Source organism: Felis catus, chromosome E2 (genome assembly GCF_018350175.1).
Source record: "Felis catus isolate Fca126 chromosome E2, F.catus_Fca126_mat1.0, whole genome shotgun sequence".
NCBI classification, from domain to species: Eukaryota; Metazoa; Chordata; class Mammalia; order Carnivora; family Felidae; genus Felis; species Felis catus.
Window position 1 is genome coordinate 48,790,007 of NC_058382.1, and position 24,942 is coordinate 48,814,948.

The 24,942-nt window shown below is 42.2% G+C and overlaps 1 protein-coding gene and 1 long non-coding RNA gene across 3 annotated transcripts in view; one reads left to right on the forward strand and one right to left on the reverse strand.

Moving 5' to 3' along the window:
• On the reverse strand, nt 1-22,805 carry DDX19A (DEAD-box helicase 19A). 2 transcript variants are annotated; one of them, XM_003998235.5, is made up of 12 exons: nt 22,650-22,805; nt 16,970-17,018; nt 14,102-14,152; nt 12,731-12,866; nt 10,282-10,374; nt 8,587-8,689; nt 7,861-7,975; nt 3,564-3,741; nt 2,946-3,183; nt 2,232-2,394; nt 1,551-1,742; nt 1-1,164 (listed from the first exon to the last, which is right to left on the reverse strand). In XM_003998235.5, the coding sequence occupies exons 1-12, from the start codon at nt 22,704-22,706 to the stop codon at nt 1,103-1,105; spliced, it is 1,437 nt and encodes a 478-aa protein (XP_003998284.1). In that variant the 5' UTR covers nt 22,707-22,805; the 3' UTR covers nt 1-1,102. The 2 variants fall into 2 exon arrangements, with proteins under 2 accessions (XP_003998284.1, XP_019675596.1); XM_019820037.2 differs by lacking the exons at nt 14,102-14,152; nt 16,970-17,018; nt 22,650-22,805 and adding an exon at nt 12,373-12,433 and having other exon boundaries at nt 12,731-12,871.
• LOC111558057 overlaps nt 22,784-24,942 on the forward strand; it is a 16,191-nt gene continuing 14,032 nt past the window's right edge. The window contains exon 1 of the long non-coding RNA XR_006590680.1: nt 22,784-23,065. This is a non-coding gene — a long non-coding RNA (uncharacterized LOC111558057). The remainder of the gene's footprint in view (nt 23,066-24,942) is intronic.

Below are 24,942 nucleotides of genomic sequence, written 5' to 3' on the forward strand. Positions count from 1 at the left end.
CACACACACACCTTTTTTAATGAGCATATATTAGTCTAATAAGCAGAAAAATACAAATAAAAACAAATCATGATTAGTAAAGCCTTTCATAACTACTTTAAAATTTCTTAACATAATGATGGGTATAACTCGAATTTCTCTGTCCTTATTCATATAGGTGATGTATGAATTAAAGTAACCAATAGGCCCAGTATTATGGATAAAGAAAGAGCAGAGTTTTAACTTGGTCATAACTTCCTTTCCAAATTCTCCTGCTCATCTCCAGGCACGGTGTGACACCCACCGATAAGAATCAACTCACTTGGCCAGGTGCGTGTCAGAAACGCACCTGGTCTCCCCTGGCTGCCATGACTGACTCCCAGTGCCTGAGCAGACACAGCAACCACAGGAAAGGGAAGTCCCAGATTCTCACAGGATTCGTCTACCCTTGCCAGACCAAGTCCTCTGAAGATTCGCTGATTTCCATGTCTCTCTCCAAATCGGAGGTTTACAATGTGCTCACCCAGAGAGAAGCAGGGACATCCTCTGGTACTGAGAACAGGGGTAAAAGGGGTCAGCCAGCCTTCTCTGGATTTAGGAGAAGGAAGATGGCCTCAAGGGCGGGAGACATTGGTGGCAGGTCTCCGGTCAGGGACAGAGAAGGGAGAGCGCTCCCAGGTCTCCCCGCTGCTGCTCCCCACACTCCATCCATGCAGTGGGGCTCCCATGCCTGTGCTGCTGAGCCTCTCCTGCACCTACATCAACCATTTCTTCAGAGACTGGAAATGGGTCCTAACACCCCACAACAAAACAAGCAGGGGACCCTAGGCTCAGCCATTACCAACAGCAACCAGATTATTATAAAGATGGGGAAAACCATAGCTTAAAAGGGCAGAGGTGGGGGGAGGACTAAATTTTCCAAAACGTAAAATTTTCCTTCTACCTTCCCCAATCATTTGCACAATTTTTGTAAAGTCCAAACGTAATTTAAAATGAGGTAGGTAGTTTCTCTCTCCTCTGCCTCCTCTTCTTTGTGGCGACTGTCGAGGCCTGTGCCGTGAAAGCACCAGTCTCCCGTGCAGGGGGAGCACCAGGGGTGGGCACTGGTGACTGACGGAGCTTCTCAGTTGGCTATTTTCTCAATCTCATCCAAATCATCTGTGTCCAATCTTTCTATTTTCTTATCTGGGGAAAAAAAGAGAATTTACAGAGACATCCACACGGGGCTATCATGAACACACACACCTAGGGAAGGGACAGCACAGCAGGGAGGGAGGAGGCAGACGGGTTTCTGCCCCCATGCCAAGCCTCTGGCCACAGCAAACTTTCATGAAACCCCACGGGCTCCTGGTGCCTGAGCACGGGACAGAGCCCTAGGCCCTTCAAGCCTGGCCAAGGGGGCGCTGTTGTTCGAGTTCCTGACCCGAACTCACCAGGTGTGCTCTTCGAGAACTTCCATATTGTAGGAAAGGAGGGGAATGTGACAAGGACAAAGGCCTCTCGAGGAGGCCCCAGGAGAACCTGCCCCTCTAAGGAAAGGGCCCTGGCAGGGGACACTCCCAGGCACTCACTAAAATGCTCCTGGATTCTGTTCAGGATGTTCATGCTGTGCTTGCTGTCGACCATGTTCACTGCCAGGCCCCTCTTGCCAAAGCGGCCCGTGCGCCCGATCCGGTGCAGGTAGGTCTCGTTGTCCGGGTTCCCATCCTTGTCCACGGGAAGGTCAAAGTTGATGACGACAGATACCTGTTCAACATCAATACCTGCACGAAAGAGGGGTGGAGTCAGGACGGGAAACAAAAACCACCACCCACCACCAGGCGAGGCTGCCACACGCCAGCATCAGGTGGAGGAAGAGTCTGGGGCAGGCCAGCTCTGGGATTCGGGGACCGGGGGCACGCAGCAGAATCCAGAGGGAAAAACAGAACTCTGGCAGGTGCTAACAAAATTATGACCTCGCTAGAAGAGCCTCTGCTAGATACAAGAATCTGGAGATGCGGCCGAAACTTCACTAGGGGCCCCCAGGAGAGCAGGCACCATTCACTCTAAACCAGTCACTGCCTGTTTCCTTCCACCACATCAGGACTCCTGGCTTCTGTGAAAGTTCTCATCTGCTGGGGGAATCCAGCCTCTCCCAGAAAACAAAGTCAGCACCAACCCCAGCTGGACTCCCCCGAACCATCTGAGCGTCCCGTACGGGAGCCCTGCGCTCGCCATCCGGAGCCAGGCGAACAGGCACATTCTCTGCTCACCGCGGGCACACACGTTGGTGGTCACCAGCACCTTCTCTTTGCCCTCTCGGAAGCGCTCGATCACCGCAGCCCTCTGCTCCACCATCATCTCGCCGCTCAGCAGAGCCACCTGGTGGCCTTCTTTGGAGAGCTCTGCTGCCAGCCAACTAGCCGTTTTGCGGGTCTGGAGTGAAAAGAATGGTTTTAAATGGAGATACCTGGAAAAATAAAAACAAAAACAAACCTGCCAAAAAGTGGCTTGTTTCCATTAAAATACGTGAAAGCCTGCTGAGTTCAGCCACCAGGGTAGGCTTACCAATTTTACAAAGACAATTTTAGCCATGTGAATTTTTTTTGGATGAATTACTTAAATCATCTTAGTGTTCAGCTAGGAAGAGTGTGGTAGGAGCCAATATCTTCATTCTCAAATAGTCTATATTCTTAATGTTATATAATCATTTCATTGGATGTTATCTGGAGTTTTTCCCAAGGTATGTCTAAGAGGTGGGGCCAAAGAAAAGTTCAATTCTTCACAGTCTTTCCCTCATAACTCATTATAGTCTGAGGAGAATATGCCCTGGGGCAGGTGGAGGTGCTTCATCATTTCCTTTCTGGCCACACAGAGGACACCCAGTCCTCCTCAGCACTGAGGTGGAGCTGGCTGAAGGGAGGGCCAGGCACACCCTCCAGTGGAGCTCCTCCCCCGGCAGGCCTGCTGCTGCCACTGCTACTCACGTGGCAGAAGATCATGGCCTGAGCAATGGTGATGGCCCCGTAGAGGTTACACAAGGCCTGGAACTTCTCATCTCTGTTATTGCACAGGACGTAATACTGCTTGATGGTGTCCAACGTCTCCTCCTCACGCTTCAGTTTGATAATGTTTGGGTCTGGGACCACTTTCTGGGCAAATTTCCATACAGAGTCCTCAAAGGTGGCAGAGAAAAGCAGCATCTGGCAGTTCCTGGGCAGCATCCTGCAAGGGAAGACCCAGGTATGTGGCATGACCCCGAGTCTTTCCCTGGAAGGAACAGAAGACAGCCACCCCAGGCTTGGATGCTCTACACGCCGGGGAAAGAGGCAAAAGGGGGGAGGAGAACAGCAGGGAGGAGGCAAGAGCAGCCATGGGGCAGGGAGGGGGCTGGTGTTAGATTCCCTAAGTCTCCTTCCTCAACCCGTGATCAGTGCTGGCGAGCAAATGGCCCATCCAAAAAATGCTCCTGAAGGTCCTAAAAGCAAATAACCTAGATGGAGAAAGAAGAGGAGTTAAATACAGCAGGAGGAAACACAGTGAACAAGAAGATCTTTACTTGCAAGTCAGAAGACAGACGTTCATCTTGGCTTAAGAGTTCCTACCTCTGGATGCGGATGCTCTGGTCTTGGTGGCCCTGAGTAGCTATCATCACGTCAGCCTCATCCAGAACAAACACCTTGATCTTCTTAGGGTCAATGAACTTGAGCTTGGCGCACCAGTCCAGAACAGTCCCAGGGGTGCCAATGACAATGTGTTCACTGATCTTCTGACCTCTTTCCACTGTGAGACAAGATGTTTTCCGTGGGTATTTCCATGGCAAAACCAGCTTTGGAAATCAAAGCCTTGCCCATCCTTTCAGAGTTTGTAAAACTAGTTAATTCCAGATGTCAAAACACACAGGATTGTTATCCAAAAGTCTTGGGTTCTACTGTAAAGCAGGCACAGTGGCACCTATTTAACTGCATTGTGCTCAGGATTAAATCCCATGCAGTGACCCCTCAGTGTCATTTCTCATTCCTACTTCCTTCTGATCCAGCGTTGTCCCCCTCATTCCCCTCAACATTTCATATCATGCATTCACTCATGATCACAGATTTTCTCTTAAATTGGTAGTTGTGACTACCAGGATCCTGGCCCAATGAGTTTTTGTTTCATGAGACATTCTGACATGTAGACAGTTTTCCTAAGTACAAATTCTCTGACTCAAAAAACACATTACTTTCAAATTATAGCTGGTGGAAGTTGAAACCAGTACAACCATCTATCAAAATTGCTAATGCAGAGCCTGTGACCAGGATTTCCGCTATTAGGAATTAATCCTGTATGTGTATTAACGTGTGAAATAACATATATGCAAGGATATACACACTTCAAAAAGTAACTAATTAAGCAAAATATGATACACCCAATGGATGTTGCCAATCCAAGTATAAAACTGCTTAGGAACTGATAGGGAACAATCTCCAAAATACATTATTAAATGTGAAAAAAATTTACAGAGCAGTTTGTATAACACAAGAGGCAAAAAAGAATACATGTAATAAATGTACATGTGTGTGAGTACATATTTATACACACACACTTACATACACACTGTGTGCCTGCAGCCACATCTCTGGTGTGCCACATGAGAAACTAGTTAGTACTGAGTGCCTAAATTTAGGAAGGAGAACTAGGTGGTTGGGGGGGATGAGACAAAGTTTCAACCACATATCCTTTCAATTTAACACATGCGAACGTGTTAACTATTTTAAAAGCAAAATTTAGGGGTGCCTGGGTGGCTTAGTAAGTTAAGCATCTGACTCTTGATCTCAGCTCAGGTCTTGATCTCGGGGTCGTGAGTTCAAGACCCATACTGGGCTCCGCACTGGGTGTGAAGCCTACTTTAAAAAAAAAAATAAGTAAAAACAAAAACAAAATTTACAACTTGAGAAAGGACTTTCATTAGAGATGCATCAATTGGTGAGCCTGAGTGGCTCAGTCAGTTAAGCGTCCAACTCTTTATTTCGGCTCAGGTCATAATCTCATAATTCATGAGATTGAGCCCATGTATGGTTCTGTACTGACAGTACAGAGCTTGCTTGGGAGTCTCTCTCTCTGCTACTCCCCGCCCTCCCAGCACAATCTCTCTCTCTCTCTGTCAAAATAAATAAACTTAAAAAAGAAAATTTATCAATTATCTAATTATACATTGGAAGAATTTTGAATTAACTGAAACACATTGTAGTTCTCAATGTCCATTGCCTGAGAGTCAAAATTGAACCTTTAAAAAATAATACATTAAATGTAATTAATATATTAATCCTTCACACACAATGAAGTCCCAGGTTATTTACAAAGCACTCTAAAGAAGATGTACGTTGTCACAATATTGTGGTATGCTTTACTTCAACGTACCCACCAGTTTGAAGCATCAAATAAACACACAAAAATAATCAACCTAATAATTTTTGGATAAAGTAGTTTTGCTGCATGTTGAAGCATGATGGTTTTCTCCAGGAAAAGCTCTTTTGTGATTATGTGGTGAGCTGAACTAGCCATTTCTCTCTGTTAACTGACAAACCAGAAAAAATGAAGTTGGGAATTTGATATACACTTTCTTGAAGATGAACAGAGTCTGTCTCTTCAATGAAAATAATCCACTGTATCTGCTGCCACTGTAACATTTAAGCTTTCAAGAGAAAATGATTATTAGAGTTTTGGAACACTTGTATGCGCCACTAAGTTTGAGTTTCTTGATGTGTATAAATTCCTCTGATGAATTTGGTGGTAATATTAGTGCAGGTAATTTAAAGTCTGTATAACAAAATGTCTCAACATTTGGAAGGTCAGTGTTACCCAGGTATTTTTTTTCAATTTTTCTAATGTATATTTATTTCTGAGAAAGAGAGACAGAGTTCAAGTGGGGTAGTCAGAGAGAGAGGCAGACACAGAATCTGAAGCAGACTCCAGGCTCTGAGCTGTCAGCACAGAGCCCGATGCAGGGCTCGAACCCATGAACTGCAAGATCATGACCTAAGTCGAAATCAGACGCTTAACCAACTGAGCCACCCAAGTGCCCCCAAATGACCAAGGTATTTTAATGTAACAGTATGAAAAATTCAGTAGTATGATTTCAGATTCCACATTGGAACTAACTCTTAAGTAATTACCACTTGTTAAGTTTTGGTGTCACATCCAAAAAAGAGTATCTAAAATTATCTGAAAGGCCAGACTTTCTTCATATTCTTCTAAAGTAAGTATTTTCAGAAATTTCTCAAAAAAAAAAAAAAAGTAATTTCTCAATTTTAGCTTCTACTATGGCAAATATCGAAAGATAAAACCTGTATAAACAAAAATGCTTTGGGATCCTCAGTAATGTTTAAGAGTATAAGAAACCAACAAGTTTGAGAACCACTGTTCCAGGCACTTACAAACTGCTGGGTCAAAGGAATGTCTGTCTTTAGTTTTTCTTTTAAAAAAAAGTTTTTTTAAAACGTTTATTCATTTTTGAGAGACAGAGAGAGACAGAGTATGAGTGGGGAAGGGGCAGAGAGAGAGGGAGACACAGAATCTGAAGCAGGCTCCAGGCTCTGAGCTGTCAGCACAGGGGCTTGAACTCACAAACGGCAAGATCATGAGCCGAAGTCGGATGCTCAACTGACTGAGCCACCCAGGTGCCCCTGTTTTTAGTTTTTCTAAGTAATGCCAAACTGCTTCCAGAAAGTAACTGTACCAATGTAAACTCCCCACCAGAAGTGTATGGGCATTCTAGTTTGGTTTTTGTGGTTTTTTAAATTTATTTTGAGAGAGAGAGGGAAAGAGCATTAGTGAGCTCTCAAGTGGGGGGGGGGGGGGGGGGAGGGGAGAGAATCCCAAGCAGGCTCCTCACTGTTAGTGTGGAGCCCAGCACAGGGCTCAATCCCACAAGCCGTGAGATCATGACCTGAGCTGAAATCAATAGCTGGACGCTCAACCAACTGAGCCACCCAGGTGTCCCGGGCATGCCAGTTCTTGTTCGTCTGCATCAACACTTGGCATTGTCAGACTTCATTTTTGCCCATCTGGGAAGCACAGAGTGGTTTTAGGTTTACATTTCCCTGATGACAAACGAGGCTTATCATATTTACTGGCCGTCTGAATTCCCTTCTTTTGTGCAGTGTCTGTTCAACTGGGCCTCTTCTGTCCATTTTCCTATTAGACTGCCTACTTTTTTCTTACTGAATTACAGTTTTATATACTCTGTTAACTTCCTTTTTAAGTAGGCGTCATGCCCAGCGTGGAGCCTAATGTGGGGCTTGAACTCATGACCCTGAGATCAAGACCCTGAGTGATACCAAGAGTCGGACACTGAACCAAGCGAGCCAACTAGGCGCTCCCTACTCTGATAACTTCCTAACGACCATGTTCTACCTGCCCCTCCTCACCATTTTAGTCCATACTCTCTACACTACATACCATAGAACACATGGGAGAAATAATTGGTGGAAGGATTTCTGGTTTCGATAAGACCAAGTTATCTGGTCTTATCTGCTCCTAGTTTACTCTTACTAAAGCTGGGCTTGTTTTGAAACAAAGGGATGTGACCCCAACCTGCCATCCTAGACCTACTAATCCCTTGTTAATAAGCAGCTTCCAGAACTCTGAATGCTGAATTCAAAACCCTGTTATCTTAGTGAAGAACGACAGACTTTAAGAACTCTATGACCCATACAAAGATTTTTTTTTAACAACTCTAAATCTTTTAAGAGTAGAAAGGACTGTTAAATAACAAGTTTAAAACAGATTTGCTGAAAGCAATGCAGTGGGCCCTAAGGTCAATTGAACCAGAAAGTTTAATGTCATCATCACATCTTCAAAATTCAAACACCCAACTACCCTATCCTGCTCACTGCTTAGGTTTCACCCCTTTATACTCACATTTATTGCCTCGAACAGCATAAGCAAGCTTTAGTTCCGGATGAAATTTGCCCATCTGCTCAATCACTTTTCCCGTTTGAAGTGCCAACTCATATGTTGGGGAGAGGCATAAACACTGAACAAGGAAATCATAAAGGTTGAGTTTAAGAGAGTCTTTTAATAAAAGACAACAGGTGCTAATGCAACAAATATTCTTATATTATTATCACTTTTTAAAAAATGTTTTATCTATGAGAGAGAGAGAGAGAGAGAGAGAGAGAGAGAGAGAGAGAGAGGCAGAGAGAGAATCCCAAGCCGACTCCATGCTGTCAGCACAGAGACCAGCTCGGGCCTCGATCTCATGAACTGTGAGATCATGACCCGAACCAAAATCAAGAGTTGATGGTTAACTGACTGAGCCACCCAGTCACCCCTGATCTTACTACCATCTAAAAAGGCAGGGAACCACATCCTCTCCAACCAGGCCCACTTTTCAGCTATAGACCGAAGCCTTCAGCAGGGAGCCCTGGCTGGGTGAATGCCTTCAGAAGCCACTGTTTAAAGCTGCTGTTTCTGAATGAACTCTACCTAGAGGCCTAGTACATGAACCTGCTCTGCCAGATCCACAGTCTGAGGCCCAGGAAACGTTCAGATCCCTTAAGGGGTGCCCTCACTAACCGCCCACCAGATAGCACTGTCTTTCCCAGGGCAGGCAAGCCAGGGCCATCAGGATCCCCCAACCCTCACCTGGGGATATCTCTCTGCTGGTTCCACTCGGCTGAGCATGGCCAGGACGAAGGCGGCTGTTTTACCAGTACCTGACTGAGACTGAGCAATCAGGTTCTGTGGGCTGGATCAGGAACAGAAAGGAAAATAATATTGGTTAAACACAATAAAGTACCAGAATGTTCTTTCTGGATGGTAGGAATACAGAATATTCTTCCTTTAATCCAAGTTTTCTGCATTGAGGACAATGATAAATTTTTTATATGATGTTAAAAAACTGCTTAAATATTAAGGGAAAAAAATGATTCTTTGAGATGGGTTTACACCAAGAATCCTCACTCTAGACTCCAGCACAGCCAGGGTGCCCTAGTTTTGTACCCCAGGGGCCGCATGAAAATTAACACTGCAGAGTAAAATCTGTGCCAAGGAAAATCCCTGAAGACATTTTCTGCCAAGCTGTAATGTGTCTCCAGCACTCGGCTCCCCGTCTGTTTCCTTTTCTTTTTTTTTTTTTTTAAATAATGTTTATTTTTGAGAAAGTGTGAGCAGAAGCAGGGGAGAGTCAGAGAGAGAAGGAGACATAGAATCTGAAGATTCGAAGCACACTCCAGGATGTCAGCACAGAGGCCAGTGCAGGGCTTGAACCCACGAACTGTGGGATCATGACCTGAGCTGTAGTTGTAGGCTTAACCAACTGGGCCACCCAGGCGCCCCTCCCCTTTTCCCTTCTTTATGAAAATCCAAGACACCAAGTCAGGCAGATGCTTTAGAGGGAACTTTCACATTTTACTTCCTGTAACTCAGTCATGGAAATAGGTGGAATTTTTTGTCATTAAGCAAGAAAAATAATACAATTGAATGGGAAATGTTGCTCCATAAAGTAGGATACCAATTATCTACAGTTTAAAATATGTAAACAACTCTTAGATTCTTAGGAATGTGTAGATATGTAGTAAAAGTATAAAGAAATGTAAGAGAATGATGACCTGTTTCAGGATGACATTACTTGGGTTGGGGAAGGGGATGTGAATGCAGAGGGGTGCATGGGGGCTTCCACTGTCAACTAGATTTCTTGACAAGATAGGGTTACAGATGTTCTTGACACCATTTTTTGCAAGTTCCAAAAATTTCATACTAAAAAAAAATTTTTTTTTAACATTTATTCACTTTTGAGAGACAGAGACAGAGCACAAGTGGGGGAGGGGCAGAGAAAGAGGGAGATACAGAATCTGAAACAGGCTCCAGGCTCTGAGCTGTCAGCACAGAGCCCAACACAGGGCTTGAACTCATGAACTTCGAGATCATGACCTGAGCTGAAGTCAGATGCTTAACCAGCTGAGCCACCCAGGTGCCCCCAAAATTTCCTATTTTTAAAAACCCTGTTTTAAAAAAATGCACAGAATAACATTAGCTTTATCTGTTTTTCATTTATTTTAAAGATTTTTATTTATTTTTTAAGTAACCCCTACAAACCAATGCGGGTTTGAACCCACACCACCAACTGAGCTAGCCAGGTGCCCCCATTAGTTTTTACTGCTAAGTGGGAAAGGCAGAAGCTGTACCAAATTCCATCTGACTCTCTGTACTTGCTCAAGCTGTTTCCCTGAGGAAAACATGCTGTCCCAAATGTCCCATCTTGTTCTCAAGAACAGTATGTTTTTGGTATAGGACATTAAACCAAATTCTGAAGAGGTGCACTGGGATCTGCATACTCACGGCTCAGCAAGCATCATGGGTAATGCATTCTCTTGTATCTTGGATGGTCGATTGAAGCCCATGGCATAGACTCCCTGGAGAAGCTGTGGTTTCCTAGGAGGCCAGGGAGAGAAAGGATTGTTTCCTAGTTCAATTGTTTTAAAGGCCTAAATCTCTTTCCCTATATCTAGCAAAGAGTAACACTTCCTATCTCTGTCAGACATATCTTCCTAGGCCTTAAAAAATATTATCTAAAATGAAACCAAACCATCATCCTTCTCTCCTCAGTCTTAATCTACAACTATTAGACAATTCATAGAATACAGACAAGTTTTCTTTCTTGGAGAAATTCATGCTTTCAGCAGACCCCCACAAATATGATTGGTCTTGGATGGCAAATGTTCCCTGGATACTGCAAGAGTGGAATTTATTAATTTGTATAAATTGTATAATTTGCATAAAATGAATTATAAAAGGCGTACCTAAAAATAAACACTGCTTAACTGTATCACTAAGATATAGAAATCCCTTTAGAAAACAAGATTCACGTTTAATTTCTTGGTGCAGATGTTAAAATGAACCACAGTCATTTTGTATTCCATGGTCCTTCCAAAGCCAGCTATACAAACACTCAGGACAATCAAGAGGTAAGAGAATTGATTTAGCCAGTTTCTGGTAAAGAGGAGTGTTCAATCACCTGTACTGAACTTCACGAATGCTCATATTTGGTTATTATGTTTAGTCAAAATCAAGCATAGGAAAGCACCAGCTTATACAAGTAGCTACACAACAAATACAAATTAAAGTTGCTTTTTCATTGCATTTACAATAACCTCTCTGTTACCTCTACCACCGACAGGGTGTTCGACAAAAATCCCACCACACTATTTGTAAAGAAGAGCCAAACCAAGTCAAGCCTTCTGTTCTCTGAGCCTTCCCTGGAGTTAACAGGCTCTCTAAAAGGCACATTCGTCTGGCATATGTTGGTTCTCAGACACAAAGACATGTGAAAGCATAATCTTTGGTGTCTTCTGTTTAGAAGAAAAGGCTATGAAGCTCAACAGATTGTGATTTGGTTGCTAAGGAAACAAAGTCACAACTGAATGAAGATCCAAATGATCCAAGAGCTTCCAGCGGTTCATTATTTTCCTTTTATTTTGCAGATTAATTCAAAATTTTTAAGTACAAAACAAATATATTATATTAGGCAACTTAGGTTTTATTTTTTGTTTCTTCTAGCCAACAACTACTAAATCAGAGAGAGCTTGATTTTTCAGAAAGGACAATTCCTCACTGGTCAGACTGAGAGCACAAGTCCTTTAAATGAAAGGGGGTTTAAAAGCCATCTATACTTGGGGAAGCAAAACTGTCACTTCAGGAAACAAAAGAGCACATCTAGCCGTCCTGATATAGTTTACGAATAGAAGCAGAGATGGCAGAATTGCTGAATGAAGCCCTCCATGGGAGAAATACAGAAAGAAAAGAATAATTTCCTGAAAACATTAAAAAACAACAACGCTTTAAAAAACTTGTTCTTAACTGTTACTTCATTAATGACTTGATTTGGTTTAAGTTAGCTCTTATATTTTAAGTGTCTCTTATTCTAAAGCAGTGGTAACAGTTGGCAGGAATGTGGCCCCTATTGGCCCACGGTGGGCATATTAAAGATTTTGCTGATAAAGGTAATTCCACCACTTTCTTATTCACCAGCTGCTTTCTGTCTATGATTCAGGTCCTGGCAGGCAGCAAGAACGGTGGTTATGTCTTGTGTTACTCATAACACCCAGCACAGTACCAGGTACCTAAACCAATGATTCATAAACATTTCTTTACTAATATATTGAAGTAAACAAAAAAATTGGTATGACCTTCCATAATTCTGCTTTTAAAATAAAGCGATATTGGAAGTCATTCTTAGCACAATGACATGAATATGCTCCCTTACAGCTTAATTCTGGGTTCTGGATTGGTTTTTGTTTTGCATTCTGGAATACTGAAGACTGCTTTCCACTGTAGGTACTGGAAATCCTGCAAAGGCTCTTTTGATCGATTATATAAAAGCAGATAAACTGTTCTTAACCGTAAACCCTATAGTCTAACAAAAGGGCTTACCTAATAAGAAATGTTCCTGACATCCAGAAATCACCTGTCAGCCAATATTTTATTGAAAGTTCTAAGAGCATAAAAGAAAAAAGACTTTCAGCTATGATGAATAAATCTGTGGCATTTAAAAATCCCTCCCAAGAGGAGGAGAACTGGGTAGCCAAGAGACAAGGGTGGGAGGGAAACCGTCACTGTAAACTGTTTCATACTTTCTGACTTTTGAGTCATGTGAATTATCAAAGAAGCAAATACATTAAGATTCTTAAAAATAAAAGTAAAAAGTAAAATTCCCCAAAGATCTTGGAGATGCTAAGTTTTACAAAGGAGGGCCTGACAAGGAGCAGCTGTTCAAAGAACAAATACTCACAGCCGAAGCTCCTCAAAGGACTTCACAGAGTAGAGCGGGGAACTTGGGTCCCGCTGCAGGACTTCCACTTGGTTCGTGTTATCGACAAGGTTGCTTCTGATCAGCTTGTTGAGTAAAGACTGGGCAGCTCTGTCCTCTGTCCGGAAGAAACCAGCAGATTGTCTTCACGCTCGTTTGGCAAACTCACCCTCGTGAAATCTCTCTCCCCATCTCTGCACCAGCACCCAGGCGGCCAGGCTTGGCTGGAGAACAGTCACTCCCACCGGTCTCCCTTTAGAACGGTGACTGGGAAACCCAAAAGGGCTAAGCTGCCCTATTCGTCTTCATGCTTCTATTCTCCACTCATTCACTCTTCTCAGACCTCCACTTCTACCTCCTCCTCTCTTCTCAAACTTCTAATCCCTCACATCCTCACTCACCTGATGACCTCTCGTCTTCCTTCACAGAAAAGTACCAGTGATCAGAAACACTTCCCCATTCTGTCGTGACATTCCTATACATCTACCTGCATGTGCGCCCGTGTTCTCTACATTCCCTTTGGTAACCTGGGACGGACAGCCTGTGCTCCTAAGGCTAACCCCTCCACTGGTACGACAGGTCCCAGCCCCTCTTGCCCACAAGGATATTTCTCCTGACGCTGACTCTGTTTTGCGTGATCAGTTTCCTGTTCCACTGGAACATTCCCACCAGCATGTGAACACATTGTAACATTTTTTTTTTTAATGTTTATTCATTTTTGAGAGCAAGAGTGAGAAAGGGACTGGGGGAGGGGCAAAGAGAGAGGGAGACACAGAATCCGAAGCAGGCTCTAGGCCGTTAGCACAGAGCCCGGCGCTGGGCTCTAACTTACAAATCACAAGATCATGATCTGAGCAGAAGTTGGACCCTTAACCAACTGAGCCACCCAGGTGGCCCCAATATTTATATCTTCTTAATCAACTTATTACTTATATTTAACTACCTACTTCTAAAATACTTCCTTCTTCTGGTTTCTGGATACCACCCTCTTGAGGGCACCTGGGTGGCTCAGCCGGTTAAGGGTCCGATTCCTGGCTTCAGCTCAAGTCATGATCTCATGGTCCACGAGATTGAGCTCAGCATCAGGCTCTGCGCTGACAGTGCGGAGCCTGCTTGGGATTCTCTCTCTCTCTCTGCCCCTCCCTCACTTGCTCTCTCTCTCTCAAAATAAATTAAAAAAAAAAAAAAAAAAGGATACCACTCTCTTTCATTCTCCTTCTACCTCACTGACTGCTTCTTCTCAATCTCCTCTGTAATTCCTCCTCATCTCCTTAATCCAGTGCCTCTGGCTCCAGGAGGGCAAATCTTGGGTCATATTCTATTTCTTGGTACAAAGTTTTAAAGACAAATTACCTTTCTCTTCTTCATCTGTTTTCTCTGCAGCGGCACTGGTTTTAATAACACCTACAAAAGAAAACAGTTATCATAGTAAGAAAGGCAAATTTCAAACCCACCCAAAAGGTGTGACAACATAAAAACTAAATCTTAGTTAGGTGATCAAAATGTAAATATTTGGCATTTCTTTATGTTTAATGGGTTTTTATTCCTAGAAAGCACACAAGAAAATTTCAACTTTCTAGGAATGTTGGCTGACTTCACAGTGGATCAGAATATGTCACCTCTGATTTGCTTATCCTATTTTAAAATATACTATTATATTAGCAAACACAATCATACATAAGAAAGAAAACAGGTATTAAAAATTAAAAGCAAGAGGGGCACCTGGGTGGCTCAGTCGGTTGAGCGTCCGACTTCAGCTCAGGTCATGAACTCGCGGTTTGTGAGTTTGAGCCCCGCATCAGAGTCTGTGCTGACAGCTCGGATTCGGTGTCTCCCTCTCTCTCTGCCCCTCCCCTGCTCATGCTCTGTCTCTCTCTGTCTCTCATAAATAAATAAGTGTTAAAAATTTTTTTAAATAAAAAAATAAATAAAAGCAAGAGGTAAAATGTTCACTTTTGGTGGATTACAGGATTGTAAACCTGCAGGATTAAGTATCAACTTAAAAACGATTATAGGGGCGCCTGGGTGGCTCAGTCTGTTAAGCATCCAACTCTTGATTTTGGCTCGGGTCGTGATCCCAGGGTTGGGGAATTGAGCCCTGCTCAGCATGGAGCCTGCTTGGGATTCTTATTCTCTCTCATTCTCTCTCACTCTCTCTCTCTGTCTCTCTCTCTCTCTCTCTCCCCCTCCCTCCCTCCCTCTCCCTCTCTCCTCCTCTTCCTCTCTCTCCCTCTGTCCCTCTCCCTCACTCGTGTTCTCTCTCTCTCAAAACAAAACAAAATACAAAAAAAAAAAACCCTTGCAAAATAACATATTTTAGCGAAAAACAAAAAACTAGGTACAAAATAAATAGAAATCAGTAGTTTTCATAAATACAGACATATAATTGAAAAGTTCCCATTTATAACAGCAACTAAAATGATGAAATACTTCACCAAGAAATAAAATTAATAAAATCAAATAAATACGCAAGATTTAAATGAAGAAAACTTTAAAACAATAAAATAATGCAAACAGTATAGCTAAAATGCCAATAGATCAATTAAAGTGGAATTCTAAGATATTCAATTAGCCTAAAAGAAGGCAGCAAAAGAAAGGAAGAGAAACTATGAGACAAACAAATCAAATAGTAAAACTGCTTAAGTAAACCTACCATGTCAACAATTATATTAAATGTAGATGGATAAGAAAAATAAATAAAAGGCATCCAAATTCAAAGGAAGAAAACTGTCAATATTTGCAGAAGACATATATAAAAAACCCAAAGATGCCATCAAAAAACTGTTGGCACTAATAAATGAATTTAGTCAAGTTGCAGAATACAAAATCAATGCACAAAATCTGGTGTGTTTCTATACACTAATAATGAACTATCTGAAAGAGAAATTAAGAAAATAACCCTATTGGGGCGCCTGGGTGGCGCAGTCGGTTAAGCGTCCGACTTCAGCCAGGTCACGATCTCGCGGTCTGTGAGTTCGAGCCCCGCGTCGGGCTCTGGGCTGATGGCTCAGAGCCTGGAGCCTGTTTCCGATTCTGTGTCTCCCTCTCTCTCTGCCCTTCCCCCGTTCGTGCTCTGTCTCTCTCTGTCCCAAAAATAAATAAACGTTGAAAAAAAAATTAAAAAAAAAAGAAAAGAAAAGAAAATAACCCTATTTACAACTGCATTAAAAAGAATTAAATACCTAGGAATAAATTTACCAAGGAGGTAGAAGACATGTATACTGAACATCATAAGACATTATTGAAAGAAACTGAAAACACAAACAAATAGGAAGGTTTTCCTTGCTCATGGATTGGAAGGGTACTGTTAAAATGTCCATTATTATCAAAAACACGAATCAATGCACTCCCTGTGAAAATCCCAACAGTATTCTTCACAGAAATAGAACAATTTTAAAATTTGTACAGAACCACAAAAGACCCCAAACAGCCAAAGCAATCTTCAGAAAGAAAAACAAAGCTGGAGGCATCATGCTCCCCGACTTCAAACTAGATTACAAAACTGTATAATTAAAACAGTACGGTACTTGCATTAACAACAGACACATAAATCGATGGAACAGAACAGAGAGCTCAGAAATAAACCCACACATATTTGGTCAATTAATTTATGACAAAGGACCCAAGAATATACAACAGAGAAAGGACAGTCTCTTTAATAAATGGTATTGGGAAAACGGGACAGCCACGTGTAAAAGAACAGAACTGGACCGCTATCTTAACCATACACAAAAATTAACTCAAAATGGATTAAAGACTTGAATGTAAGATCTAAAGCCTTCAGAAGGAAGGCTGACACCTTGGTCTCAGACTTCTGGCCTCAAGAACTAGGAGACAGTAAACTTCGGTTGTTTAAACCACTCAGTTTGTGATACTTGGCATGTCAGCCTACCAAACTAATAAAGACAGAGAGTGAGAACTGGGTAAATGACAGTCCAGAACAGAAAGGAAGCCTTTCACCTGTTTAATACTTTGAGTTTTGAACCCAGATTAACTTTTCAGAAATTAAATACAAAGTTTAAAGAAACACATCAAGCGAACAGTGGCAGGAGTTAGAAACTAGATAAACTCTGGAAAACTAATGTATCCTCTTCAGTAACGAAACTGAATTTACTGGCTCTCAAATACCTACTGTCATTCGCCAAATACTATATGAAAACTCCTTTTCACACTGCAGCTACTACTGCAAAGCAGAAGAGCTAATAGTTACAAGTGACTCACCATTGGTATCTGGTTTGACTTTTTCTTCCTTGATTTGCAAATTACTCATCTGAATGGAAATAAAAGGAAACAGAGTTAAGCAGAGGACCCAAAGGAAGTCCCTTAGCCAAGAGAAGTTCCCTAGTGAAAGTCCAGCAGAACTAGTTCAGCACCTTTACTCAGGGAGTTATCCTGCTCAAGCAGGAGTCCTAAAAGCTTGGGTGACGACATCATTTTGGGCAACTTCAAGAACCTCAAAAAGGAGAGTGGGGTGGACTAAACATAGTAGTTGGGGGGAAAAGTTTGACAACAGCCTCAAACCTCTAATTTTCTTCCAACTTATGCTCTTTCTAGAACATCTAACCTTCATTAAATGCCTTTGATAGCCTATCAATGGCAAACACACAGTTCCCTTGCAGATACACTGAAGAACAACACTATCCAGGGGCGCCTGGGTGGCTCAGTTGGTTAAGTGTCTGCCTCTCAATTTCGATTTCGGCTGAGATCATAATCCCACAGGTGAGTTCAAGCCCCACATTGGGGTCCACGCTGACAGTATGGGGCCTGCTTGGGATTCTATCTTTCCCTCTCTCTGTGTCCTCCCCTGAGCTCTGTCCTCTCTCTTTCAAAAATACGTAAACTTAAAAAAAAAAAAAAAGTATCATCTAAGTATTTCAACTTTGTTGTTAGTCACGAAACCCACACTGTATTCATGCAACACTAAGCAAATAAATTACAGCCTTCTTTCTTGTCTTATCAACCCCCTCCACTACAAGTTAGGTAAAAAAAAAGTTATTTATTATGATCAAAGAACACACTCATGTTCCTGATTTAAAATATTTCAGGAGGCGCCTGGGTGGCTCAGTCGGTTAAGCGTCCGACTTAGGCTCAGGTCATGATCTCACGGTTTGTGAGTTCAAACACCACATTGTCGGGCTCTGTGCTGACAGCTCAGAGCCTGGAGCCTGCTTCAGATTCTGCGTCTCCCTCTCTCTCTGCCTCTGTCCTGCTCATACTCTGTCTCTGTCTCTCAAAAAGTGAATAAACGTTAACAAAATTTTTTTTTAATTTATCAGAAACCTGAACACAGGTTTTTTATTGATTTTGGCCACTAGTCCTGGTCAATGCAAACTTGCTTATAAGTTGCAGATTAAAGTGCAAGCAGAACAGTAATTTATACATTCATAATGAAGTCTCCAATCTCATGGGAATTATTTTCCCATGTTCAAAGTGTTGGTAAGAGTAAGGGTGTGACACAGAAGTGGTATTATAAAGGTGTGTTGTCAGGTTCTAAGGAGTACCCCAAATCAAGCCCTAGACCCCAAGCCCTGTCCCCAACAAGATCCCTGAACTATGCAATCATTCATTATCCTTATAATGACCACCAGTGTTTCCTGAGGGCATTGAGAACCATGTCTTCCACCATTCTCCCTTCCCTCAACTGACCCTGCTCATGGTCTTTGGAAGTCCACCCTCACACTGTAGGGATATTTATCTGATCTCTTTAGAAACCAGGTCGTCCAGAGAAAAATCAGACCAACATACTACTGGAGGTGGACACCCTTTACCTGAAGGCTAAGAGGAATGTTGGTACCTAACAGAAGGTATTTCATACTAGAACTTATCCACTGATTAACCTCATTTTTAGGATGAATTCACAGGGATTCACAGAAGAAGACTACTCTTGGGATGGGCTGAAAAACACAAATAAAACAGTCCAGAGTCCCCAGTCCAACCAAGTTGATTAGAGTGGTCTCAAAGCCTGACTGATGAGAAAGAAAACAATAACCAAATCTAATGTACTATAATTTGACAAAGAGATATGGTAACAAAAGATGCTTAGGGGATAGTCAGATCTATGAATTTGTCAGGATTTATTCAGCTGCATTCAAAGGTAAAACTACCTGCAGACTAGTATTCCTGTCTTGAGAGGTAACTCCATCATGGGAAAGAGGCAGGCCAATTGACTCCCATTCTCCTTCATTCTGAATTCATCTTCACCAAGGAACCTTCCAATTATTAATCATGCATCCAACAGAAGGCAGCGTCCCTGACCCTGGACACAGGCTTTCAGTTATGATAGAAGCATCCCTTCTGTATCCAAATTAACAGTAGTTCCTGCAGGCACCTGGGTGGCTCAGTTGATTAAGCATCTAACTTCAGCTCAGGTCATGATCTCACAGTTCATAGGTTCAGGCCCTGCGTGGGATTCTGACAGCTCGGAGCCTGGAGCCTGCTTCAGATTCTGTGTCTCCCTCTCTCTCTGCCCTTCCCCCACTGGCACTCTGGCTCTCAAAAATAGATAAAAAAAGTGTTAAAAAAAAAAAAAAAAGAGTAGCTCCTGAAGGGTGGCCAACCTTCCATCAATCCCAGAGTCCCTGATCTGTGGAGGGGTGAACTCTCTGGCACTCAAAGACACTTCAGAAAGGCTTCAAGATCTACCTCTATGACAATTCTAATCGCAAAAGGGTCAAATTATGTCTCCAAAAGATTCTTAGGGTTGCCTTTGGTTTTTGGTTTTGGCTGATCAGGGGAAGAGAGAGAAAGATATTAAACTGGTCATACAACCAAAAGAGGCAGCTAAGGAAGCCATTTGTGTTGGAAGAGATGACAGTAACAAATGAACCGGCATCAGGTCCTTTCTACTAATTCAAACTCTCAGAATCTTTTATTAGGGCTGCTAAAATTGCATCCAAACTAAACTCCCTGACATACCCCTCTTTCCCCTCCAAAACCAATTTTGTATGCAAGGAAGACTCTGAAGACACACCTTTGCTCACATAAGCGTAAACCAAACAAAAGTCCTGTGTGTAAATATAAGATCTTTGTCTTTGTGTTTTCTCTGTCCTCGTCTCTGTCATTTCCATTTACTACCTGTACACTTGAGAGCACAGCCATATGATAACCTAATACTATGAATTAGTTATTAAACTAAGACACACAAGACTACATGGAAATTTAAAAAAAGGGGGGGGGGGTGGAGGAGGGTCTTCCCCAGCTATCAGGAAGCAATATTTTCACACATTTATTTACATCAGCCTTCTGAGAAGTAGAGTGGTTAAAACCAGATGCCAAGTATGTTTAGGTCTATATGTACAATATTCATAATATCACAGCTAGATTAGAGTCATAGGTTTAAAAAAAATTTGAGGGGTGCCTGGGTGGCTCAGGTGGTTAAATGTCCGACTCTCAATTTTGGCTCAGGTCTGTGCCAAGTGTGGAGCCTGCTTGGGATTCTCTCTCCCTCTCTCTCTGCGCCCCCCTCCCCACACACTGCTCACACTCTCTCTCAAAATAATAAACATTAAAACAAATTTTAATTCTCAGTAACTATCTTTTAGAAAAGATCTTGTGTGAAGCAGTGGATTTTAAATGCTACGGTGCCAGAACCTCATCCTTTGTAATACTCTGATTTCTTTGTGGATAATAGCCAGTTTTATTTATTGTTAACACTTTATTTTATTTTTTAATGTTTATTTATTTTGAGAGGGAGAGGGAGAGTGCGAGCCGGGAGGGGCAGAGAGAAAGAGGGAGAGAATCCCAAGCAGGTTCCACACTGTCAGCACAGAGCGTGACATGGGACTCAGTCTCATGAACCATGAGACTACGACCTGAGCCAAAATCAAAAGTCCGACACACAACCCACAGAGCCACCCAGGTGCCCCTATAATGAGTTTCATTGCTTGCCCTGATTCTTCTTCTGAAGTCCAATGCCACAATTCCAAATGTGAGATACACACTCTGCAGAAAACAGTTAACACAGTTAACAGTTGCCTATCCTTAGAAAAACCAGCTCGCAAGGTTGGCCCCTGGTTGGCCCCTGGGAACTTGGACTTCAGAAGGGTTCCCACCATTCCCAGAACTGCTGAGGGGTTTGCTATACCTAAATTGTAAAAACATGTGATTTACGTTAAACATCCGCTTTCCTTCTGTAAGTCTGGAATTTTGGTACGTGCTAAGCAGAGGGTGACTTTGTGACAACTCTCCAATAAGAACCCTAAGAACTGAGTCTCTAATGAGCTTCCCTGACAATACTTCACATGTGTTGTTACAATTAGCTGGTATAGGACTTTAATTAAGCTGTGTGTAAATCCACCAGGAGAGGTGTAATAAATCAGAGCTGAGAGTACAGTTATGTGTTGGGTCCTATGAGTTCTCCCAGGAAATCACTGAACCTAGACAATTCCTGGGGACTCACAACACAGGTACTTACCAAGATGTCCTCCTTGTCTAAAATTCAGAGACCTCCAAATCAAATCTGCCCATCTTCCCTCTTCTCTAGTCCTGTTATTAGCATTTTACTAATACCACCTCTGGGATGCCGCCTGCAAACAACAACCTTTGCCTTTTTCCTAAATCCCGCACATTATATCGCCACAATTCTCTCTTAAATCCATCTCTTCATCGTCACTTCCACCACCCAACAACATATGCCCTTCTCTGGACTATTACAGTAACTTCCACACTGACTGGCTTTCCTGTAGACATCACTAACATTCTATGTGTTCAATAAATCTTGCCAGCTCTCAGATCTAATCTTGTCAGTATCCTGAAAAATCCCCAAACCGACTAAGAAAAGTCTCTCCTCTTGAAGTTCTCAGTTGAGGTTGCAAAGTACACTCTATATTTTCTGTACAGCTTCTATTACAACCCATACACTTAAGCTGCAGCAAAAATCAGTTCTGATTCTTGCTCTCTAGACAAGTTCAGCACTTTTGTGCATTTTCTCCTGAAATGTTATTCAACTCTATCTTACATGACTCATTCTCTATTATCCATTTGAAACTTCTCCACAAGCAATTTCTTATTCCCTATTCATAAACGTCCTCTCTCTTTTCAGACATCACTTACCGCATTATTCTTACCATTTTCACAGCATTTCCCACATTCTCACCTTCCCAACTAGACTGTAAAGATTCATCCTGTATTCCACTGGATTTAGACCACAATATTTGCTGACAAACTCACAATCTTCCCAAGGCAATCAAGGCTGACTGCAGAAGAAATGTTAACTTAAGCATTAAAAAGTTACATAAGACTTCCAGACGACCAGACAAAACTATTAAAATCAATAGTGAATTATCACTAAACAAACCTACGGTTACATATAAGAACAGAAAGCCAGTTTACACTAATTACCTTACAATTGAATAGATCTTCATTTATAAAAGAACCAGGATGTGAAACTAAATATTCCTTTTAAACATCAACGAAACAATTTGTAGTCCCTCCCGCCAACATTTGCAGTAGACTGAAACACGAAATCTAAACCTGAATCTGTTATCCTGCAAAAAGCTACCAAATGCCAGCCACGTTAAGAAAAATCCAAAAACAAACAAACAAACAAAAAAGGGTTTAGCACCGATTCATCCGGAAAACAGATCAAAGAGAGAATCAGCATCTAAATTTTCCTGTGTCTACAATCCCCAGTGAGGAAGTGCAATACAAGGAAAGAAAACATACAGAGCGGGAACAAATTTGCTACAGGACAAAAAAGTCTTTAACTGGCCCAGATGAATAGAACAAGCTTGACACTGGTCTCTATCGCCCTAGGCGCAAATCAGGGCCACGGGATTCACCGCCGCAAAGTCTAGGGAGGTGTGGGCCACAACCCTTCCCAACCCGGGCAGCTCCCGGGGCTCGAATCAGGGTCGGCTCGGGCCCCTGCTACGTTCGCCCCGCGAGAGCTGAAGCCACTGACCGACTTGACAGCCGCTTCCTGCTCGTCCACTGCCAGGGCCCACGAGTCGGTGGCCATGATGCGGGGAGCAGGGAGGCTGACTTTGGAAAAAATTCACCGCACCGCGCGCCAACACCTGCCCGGAGTCCACTATCTCCGCAAGAACCGCCCCCACGCGGACCGGAAGCGGCGGTGCCAAAAGTGACGTCAGTTCCCGCCCGGCGCAAGACGTCACTATTCTGCGCCGCGCCGGTCGTGCGCCGACGTGCGTCTCCTTCGGACTTTCCAGGAGCAGCCTCGTGCTTTCTTGAAATCCCTAATCTCTGCGAAGTCAAACTCTTAGTCCTCATTTTATTGCCTTACTTCACACTGAAGTAACCCAAGTTTTATTTTAAGCCCGTCACATGTCTCAGTGAATTCTAAAGCTTTACACAAAGGTAAGTCCCGTGAAGGTGCTGTAGATGCCAGTTTCTGCATGTTAACAATGCGATAACGTGTAAGAAAACAAAACGACAGCAATTGCCCTTGGACCCCCATAATTCAACCACTCCGAAAAATAAACACAACAGTGTTTTCTTTTTCTTCTGGTTCCTTCCAGTCTTTGTATGCATCAAAGTACGGGTATTTTACATAGTCCTAAACAAAGCACATACGATTTTAAATTAGACCTTTTTATTATAAAGTATTTTTTCATGTTGTAATTATTAACTTAATGGCATTATAATACTCCATCAAACTCCTATCACATAAATTACCTGACTCCCCTACATCTTTCACCGTGGGGATATAGGTTATTTCCAATATTTTATCACTAATTCTCAGTGAGCATCAGCATACCACCAAAAATCATCTTCTTTGCTTCCATTTCGCTGTTTGTCTCCTGGCCGCTCGCAGAATATGAACTCTTCAAACAAGAGCAAAGATTTTATCTCTTAGTCACAATTTGTGAGCCTAGAAAAGTTTACGGCATGTAATAGCCTCTCAATAAATATTTTTTAATGTGTAGATGAATAGACTAATAGAGATTTTAGTTCAACATGTGTTAAGGACACATTTCTAATAGCAACATTTATGTCAAAATATGTGAATGACTTGAACACTTGCAAGAGAGGAAACTAGTGGTCAGTAAGCATGTGAAAAAGAGCTTGAAATCATTGGTTATTAAGGAAAGGCAAATCATAATCACAATGAAATACCACTGCACGCTGCTAGAATCGCTAAAATTAAAGATTAATTTTCTATGTGTTGGTAAAAATGTGGAATGTTAAAGAAAAAAAAAGTTCAACAACATGGTAGAGATGGTAAGGCATAGAGGATAGGTATAGGGACTACTGCAGTGGGATTTTTCAGTGAGGGTGAGATACAGCATGAACAAGAGAAAATTTATAGCCGAGGACGGGGGAGGGAGGGTATGCATGGTCAGTGGACGGAAAATTACTACGAAGAAACATAAAGAGTAAGGGGAATTCTGGTTAAATAACCTAACAGGATTCTTGCTGACAAAATGCCAGGATGATCAGACATCACGGGGGGGATGGTGCAAAGATGAAGACTCTATCAGACATCGAGGGTGACCAGATGCCACCTGTGGGGGTTTCTTGCTAAAACTGGATTTTGCCAAGAACTGCACAGGTTAAGTTTAGGAGAAGGTTCAAGAACCCGACTAAAGTCAAGCAAAGAAAGTTAGTCAAGAGCAACTGAAACCCTCATACGCTCCTACAGAAATTGTAAAATGGCACGATTGGTTTGCATGTTTGGCAATTTCTCAGGAAGTTAAACCTACACCTACTCTTTGACCCAGCACATCTCCCAGTTACTATCCAAGAGAAATGGAACATATATCCACAAAAAGACTTGTACACAAATGTTTATAACAGACTTAGTCAAAATGGCCCCAAATTGGAAACAACCCAAATGTCCATCAACAGAAGAATGGTTAAACTATAGTATGTTTATTCAATGGACTGTTACACGACTCAGCAGTAAAAAGGAATAAACTACACATGATGAAGTAGATGAATTTTAGAGACATTGTGTTGAAGGAAAGATGTCAGACATGAGAGATGATTGCTGTAGGATCCATTTATATGCAAGTCAACAATAGGAGAAATGAAATCTATAGTGAGAACAGTCAGAACAGTGGTTGCATCTGGAGCGGGGAAGGTTGAGCAGGACATGAGAACTTCCTGGGTAATAGAAATGTTCTGTATCTTGATTGGGGTTCTGGTTACATAGATACATAAATGTGTTAAAACTCATGGAATCGTATATTTAAAATGTCACTTCATTGTATATACATTATACTTTTCAATAA

Bases quoted from the DNA above. Each gene is read 5' to 3' on its own strand.
- DDX19A (XM_003998235.5), bottom strand. From the start codon at position 22,706: ATGGCCACCGACTCGTGGGCCCTGGCAGTGGACGAGCAGGAAGCGGCT. The intron at 7,976-8,586 runs GTGAGGGTTGGG...TTCCTTGTTCAG, and splicing joins CAGCAGAGAGATATCCCCAG to TGTTTATGCCTCTCCCCAAC. The intron at 3,742-7,860 runs GTGAGTATAAAG...CTTGTCTCACAG, and splicing joins TGCTGTTCGAGGCAATAAAT to TGGAAAGAGGTCAGAAGATC.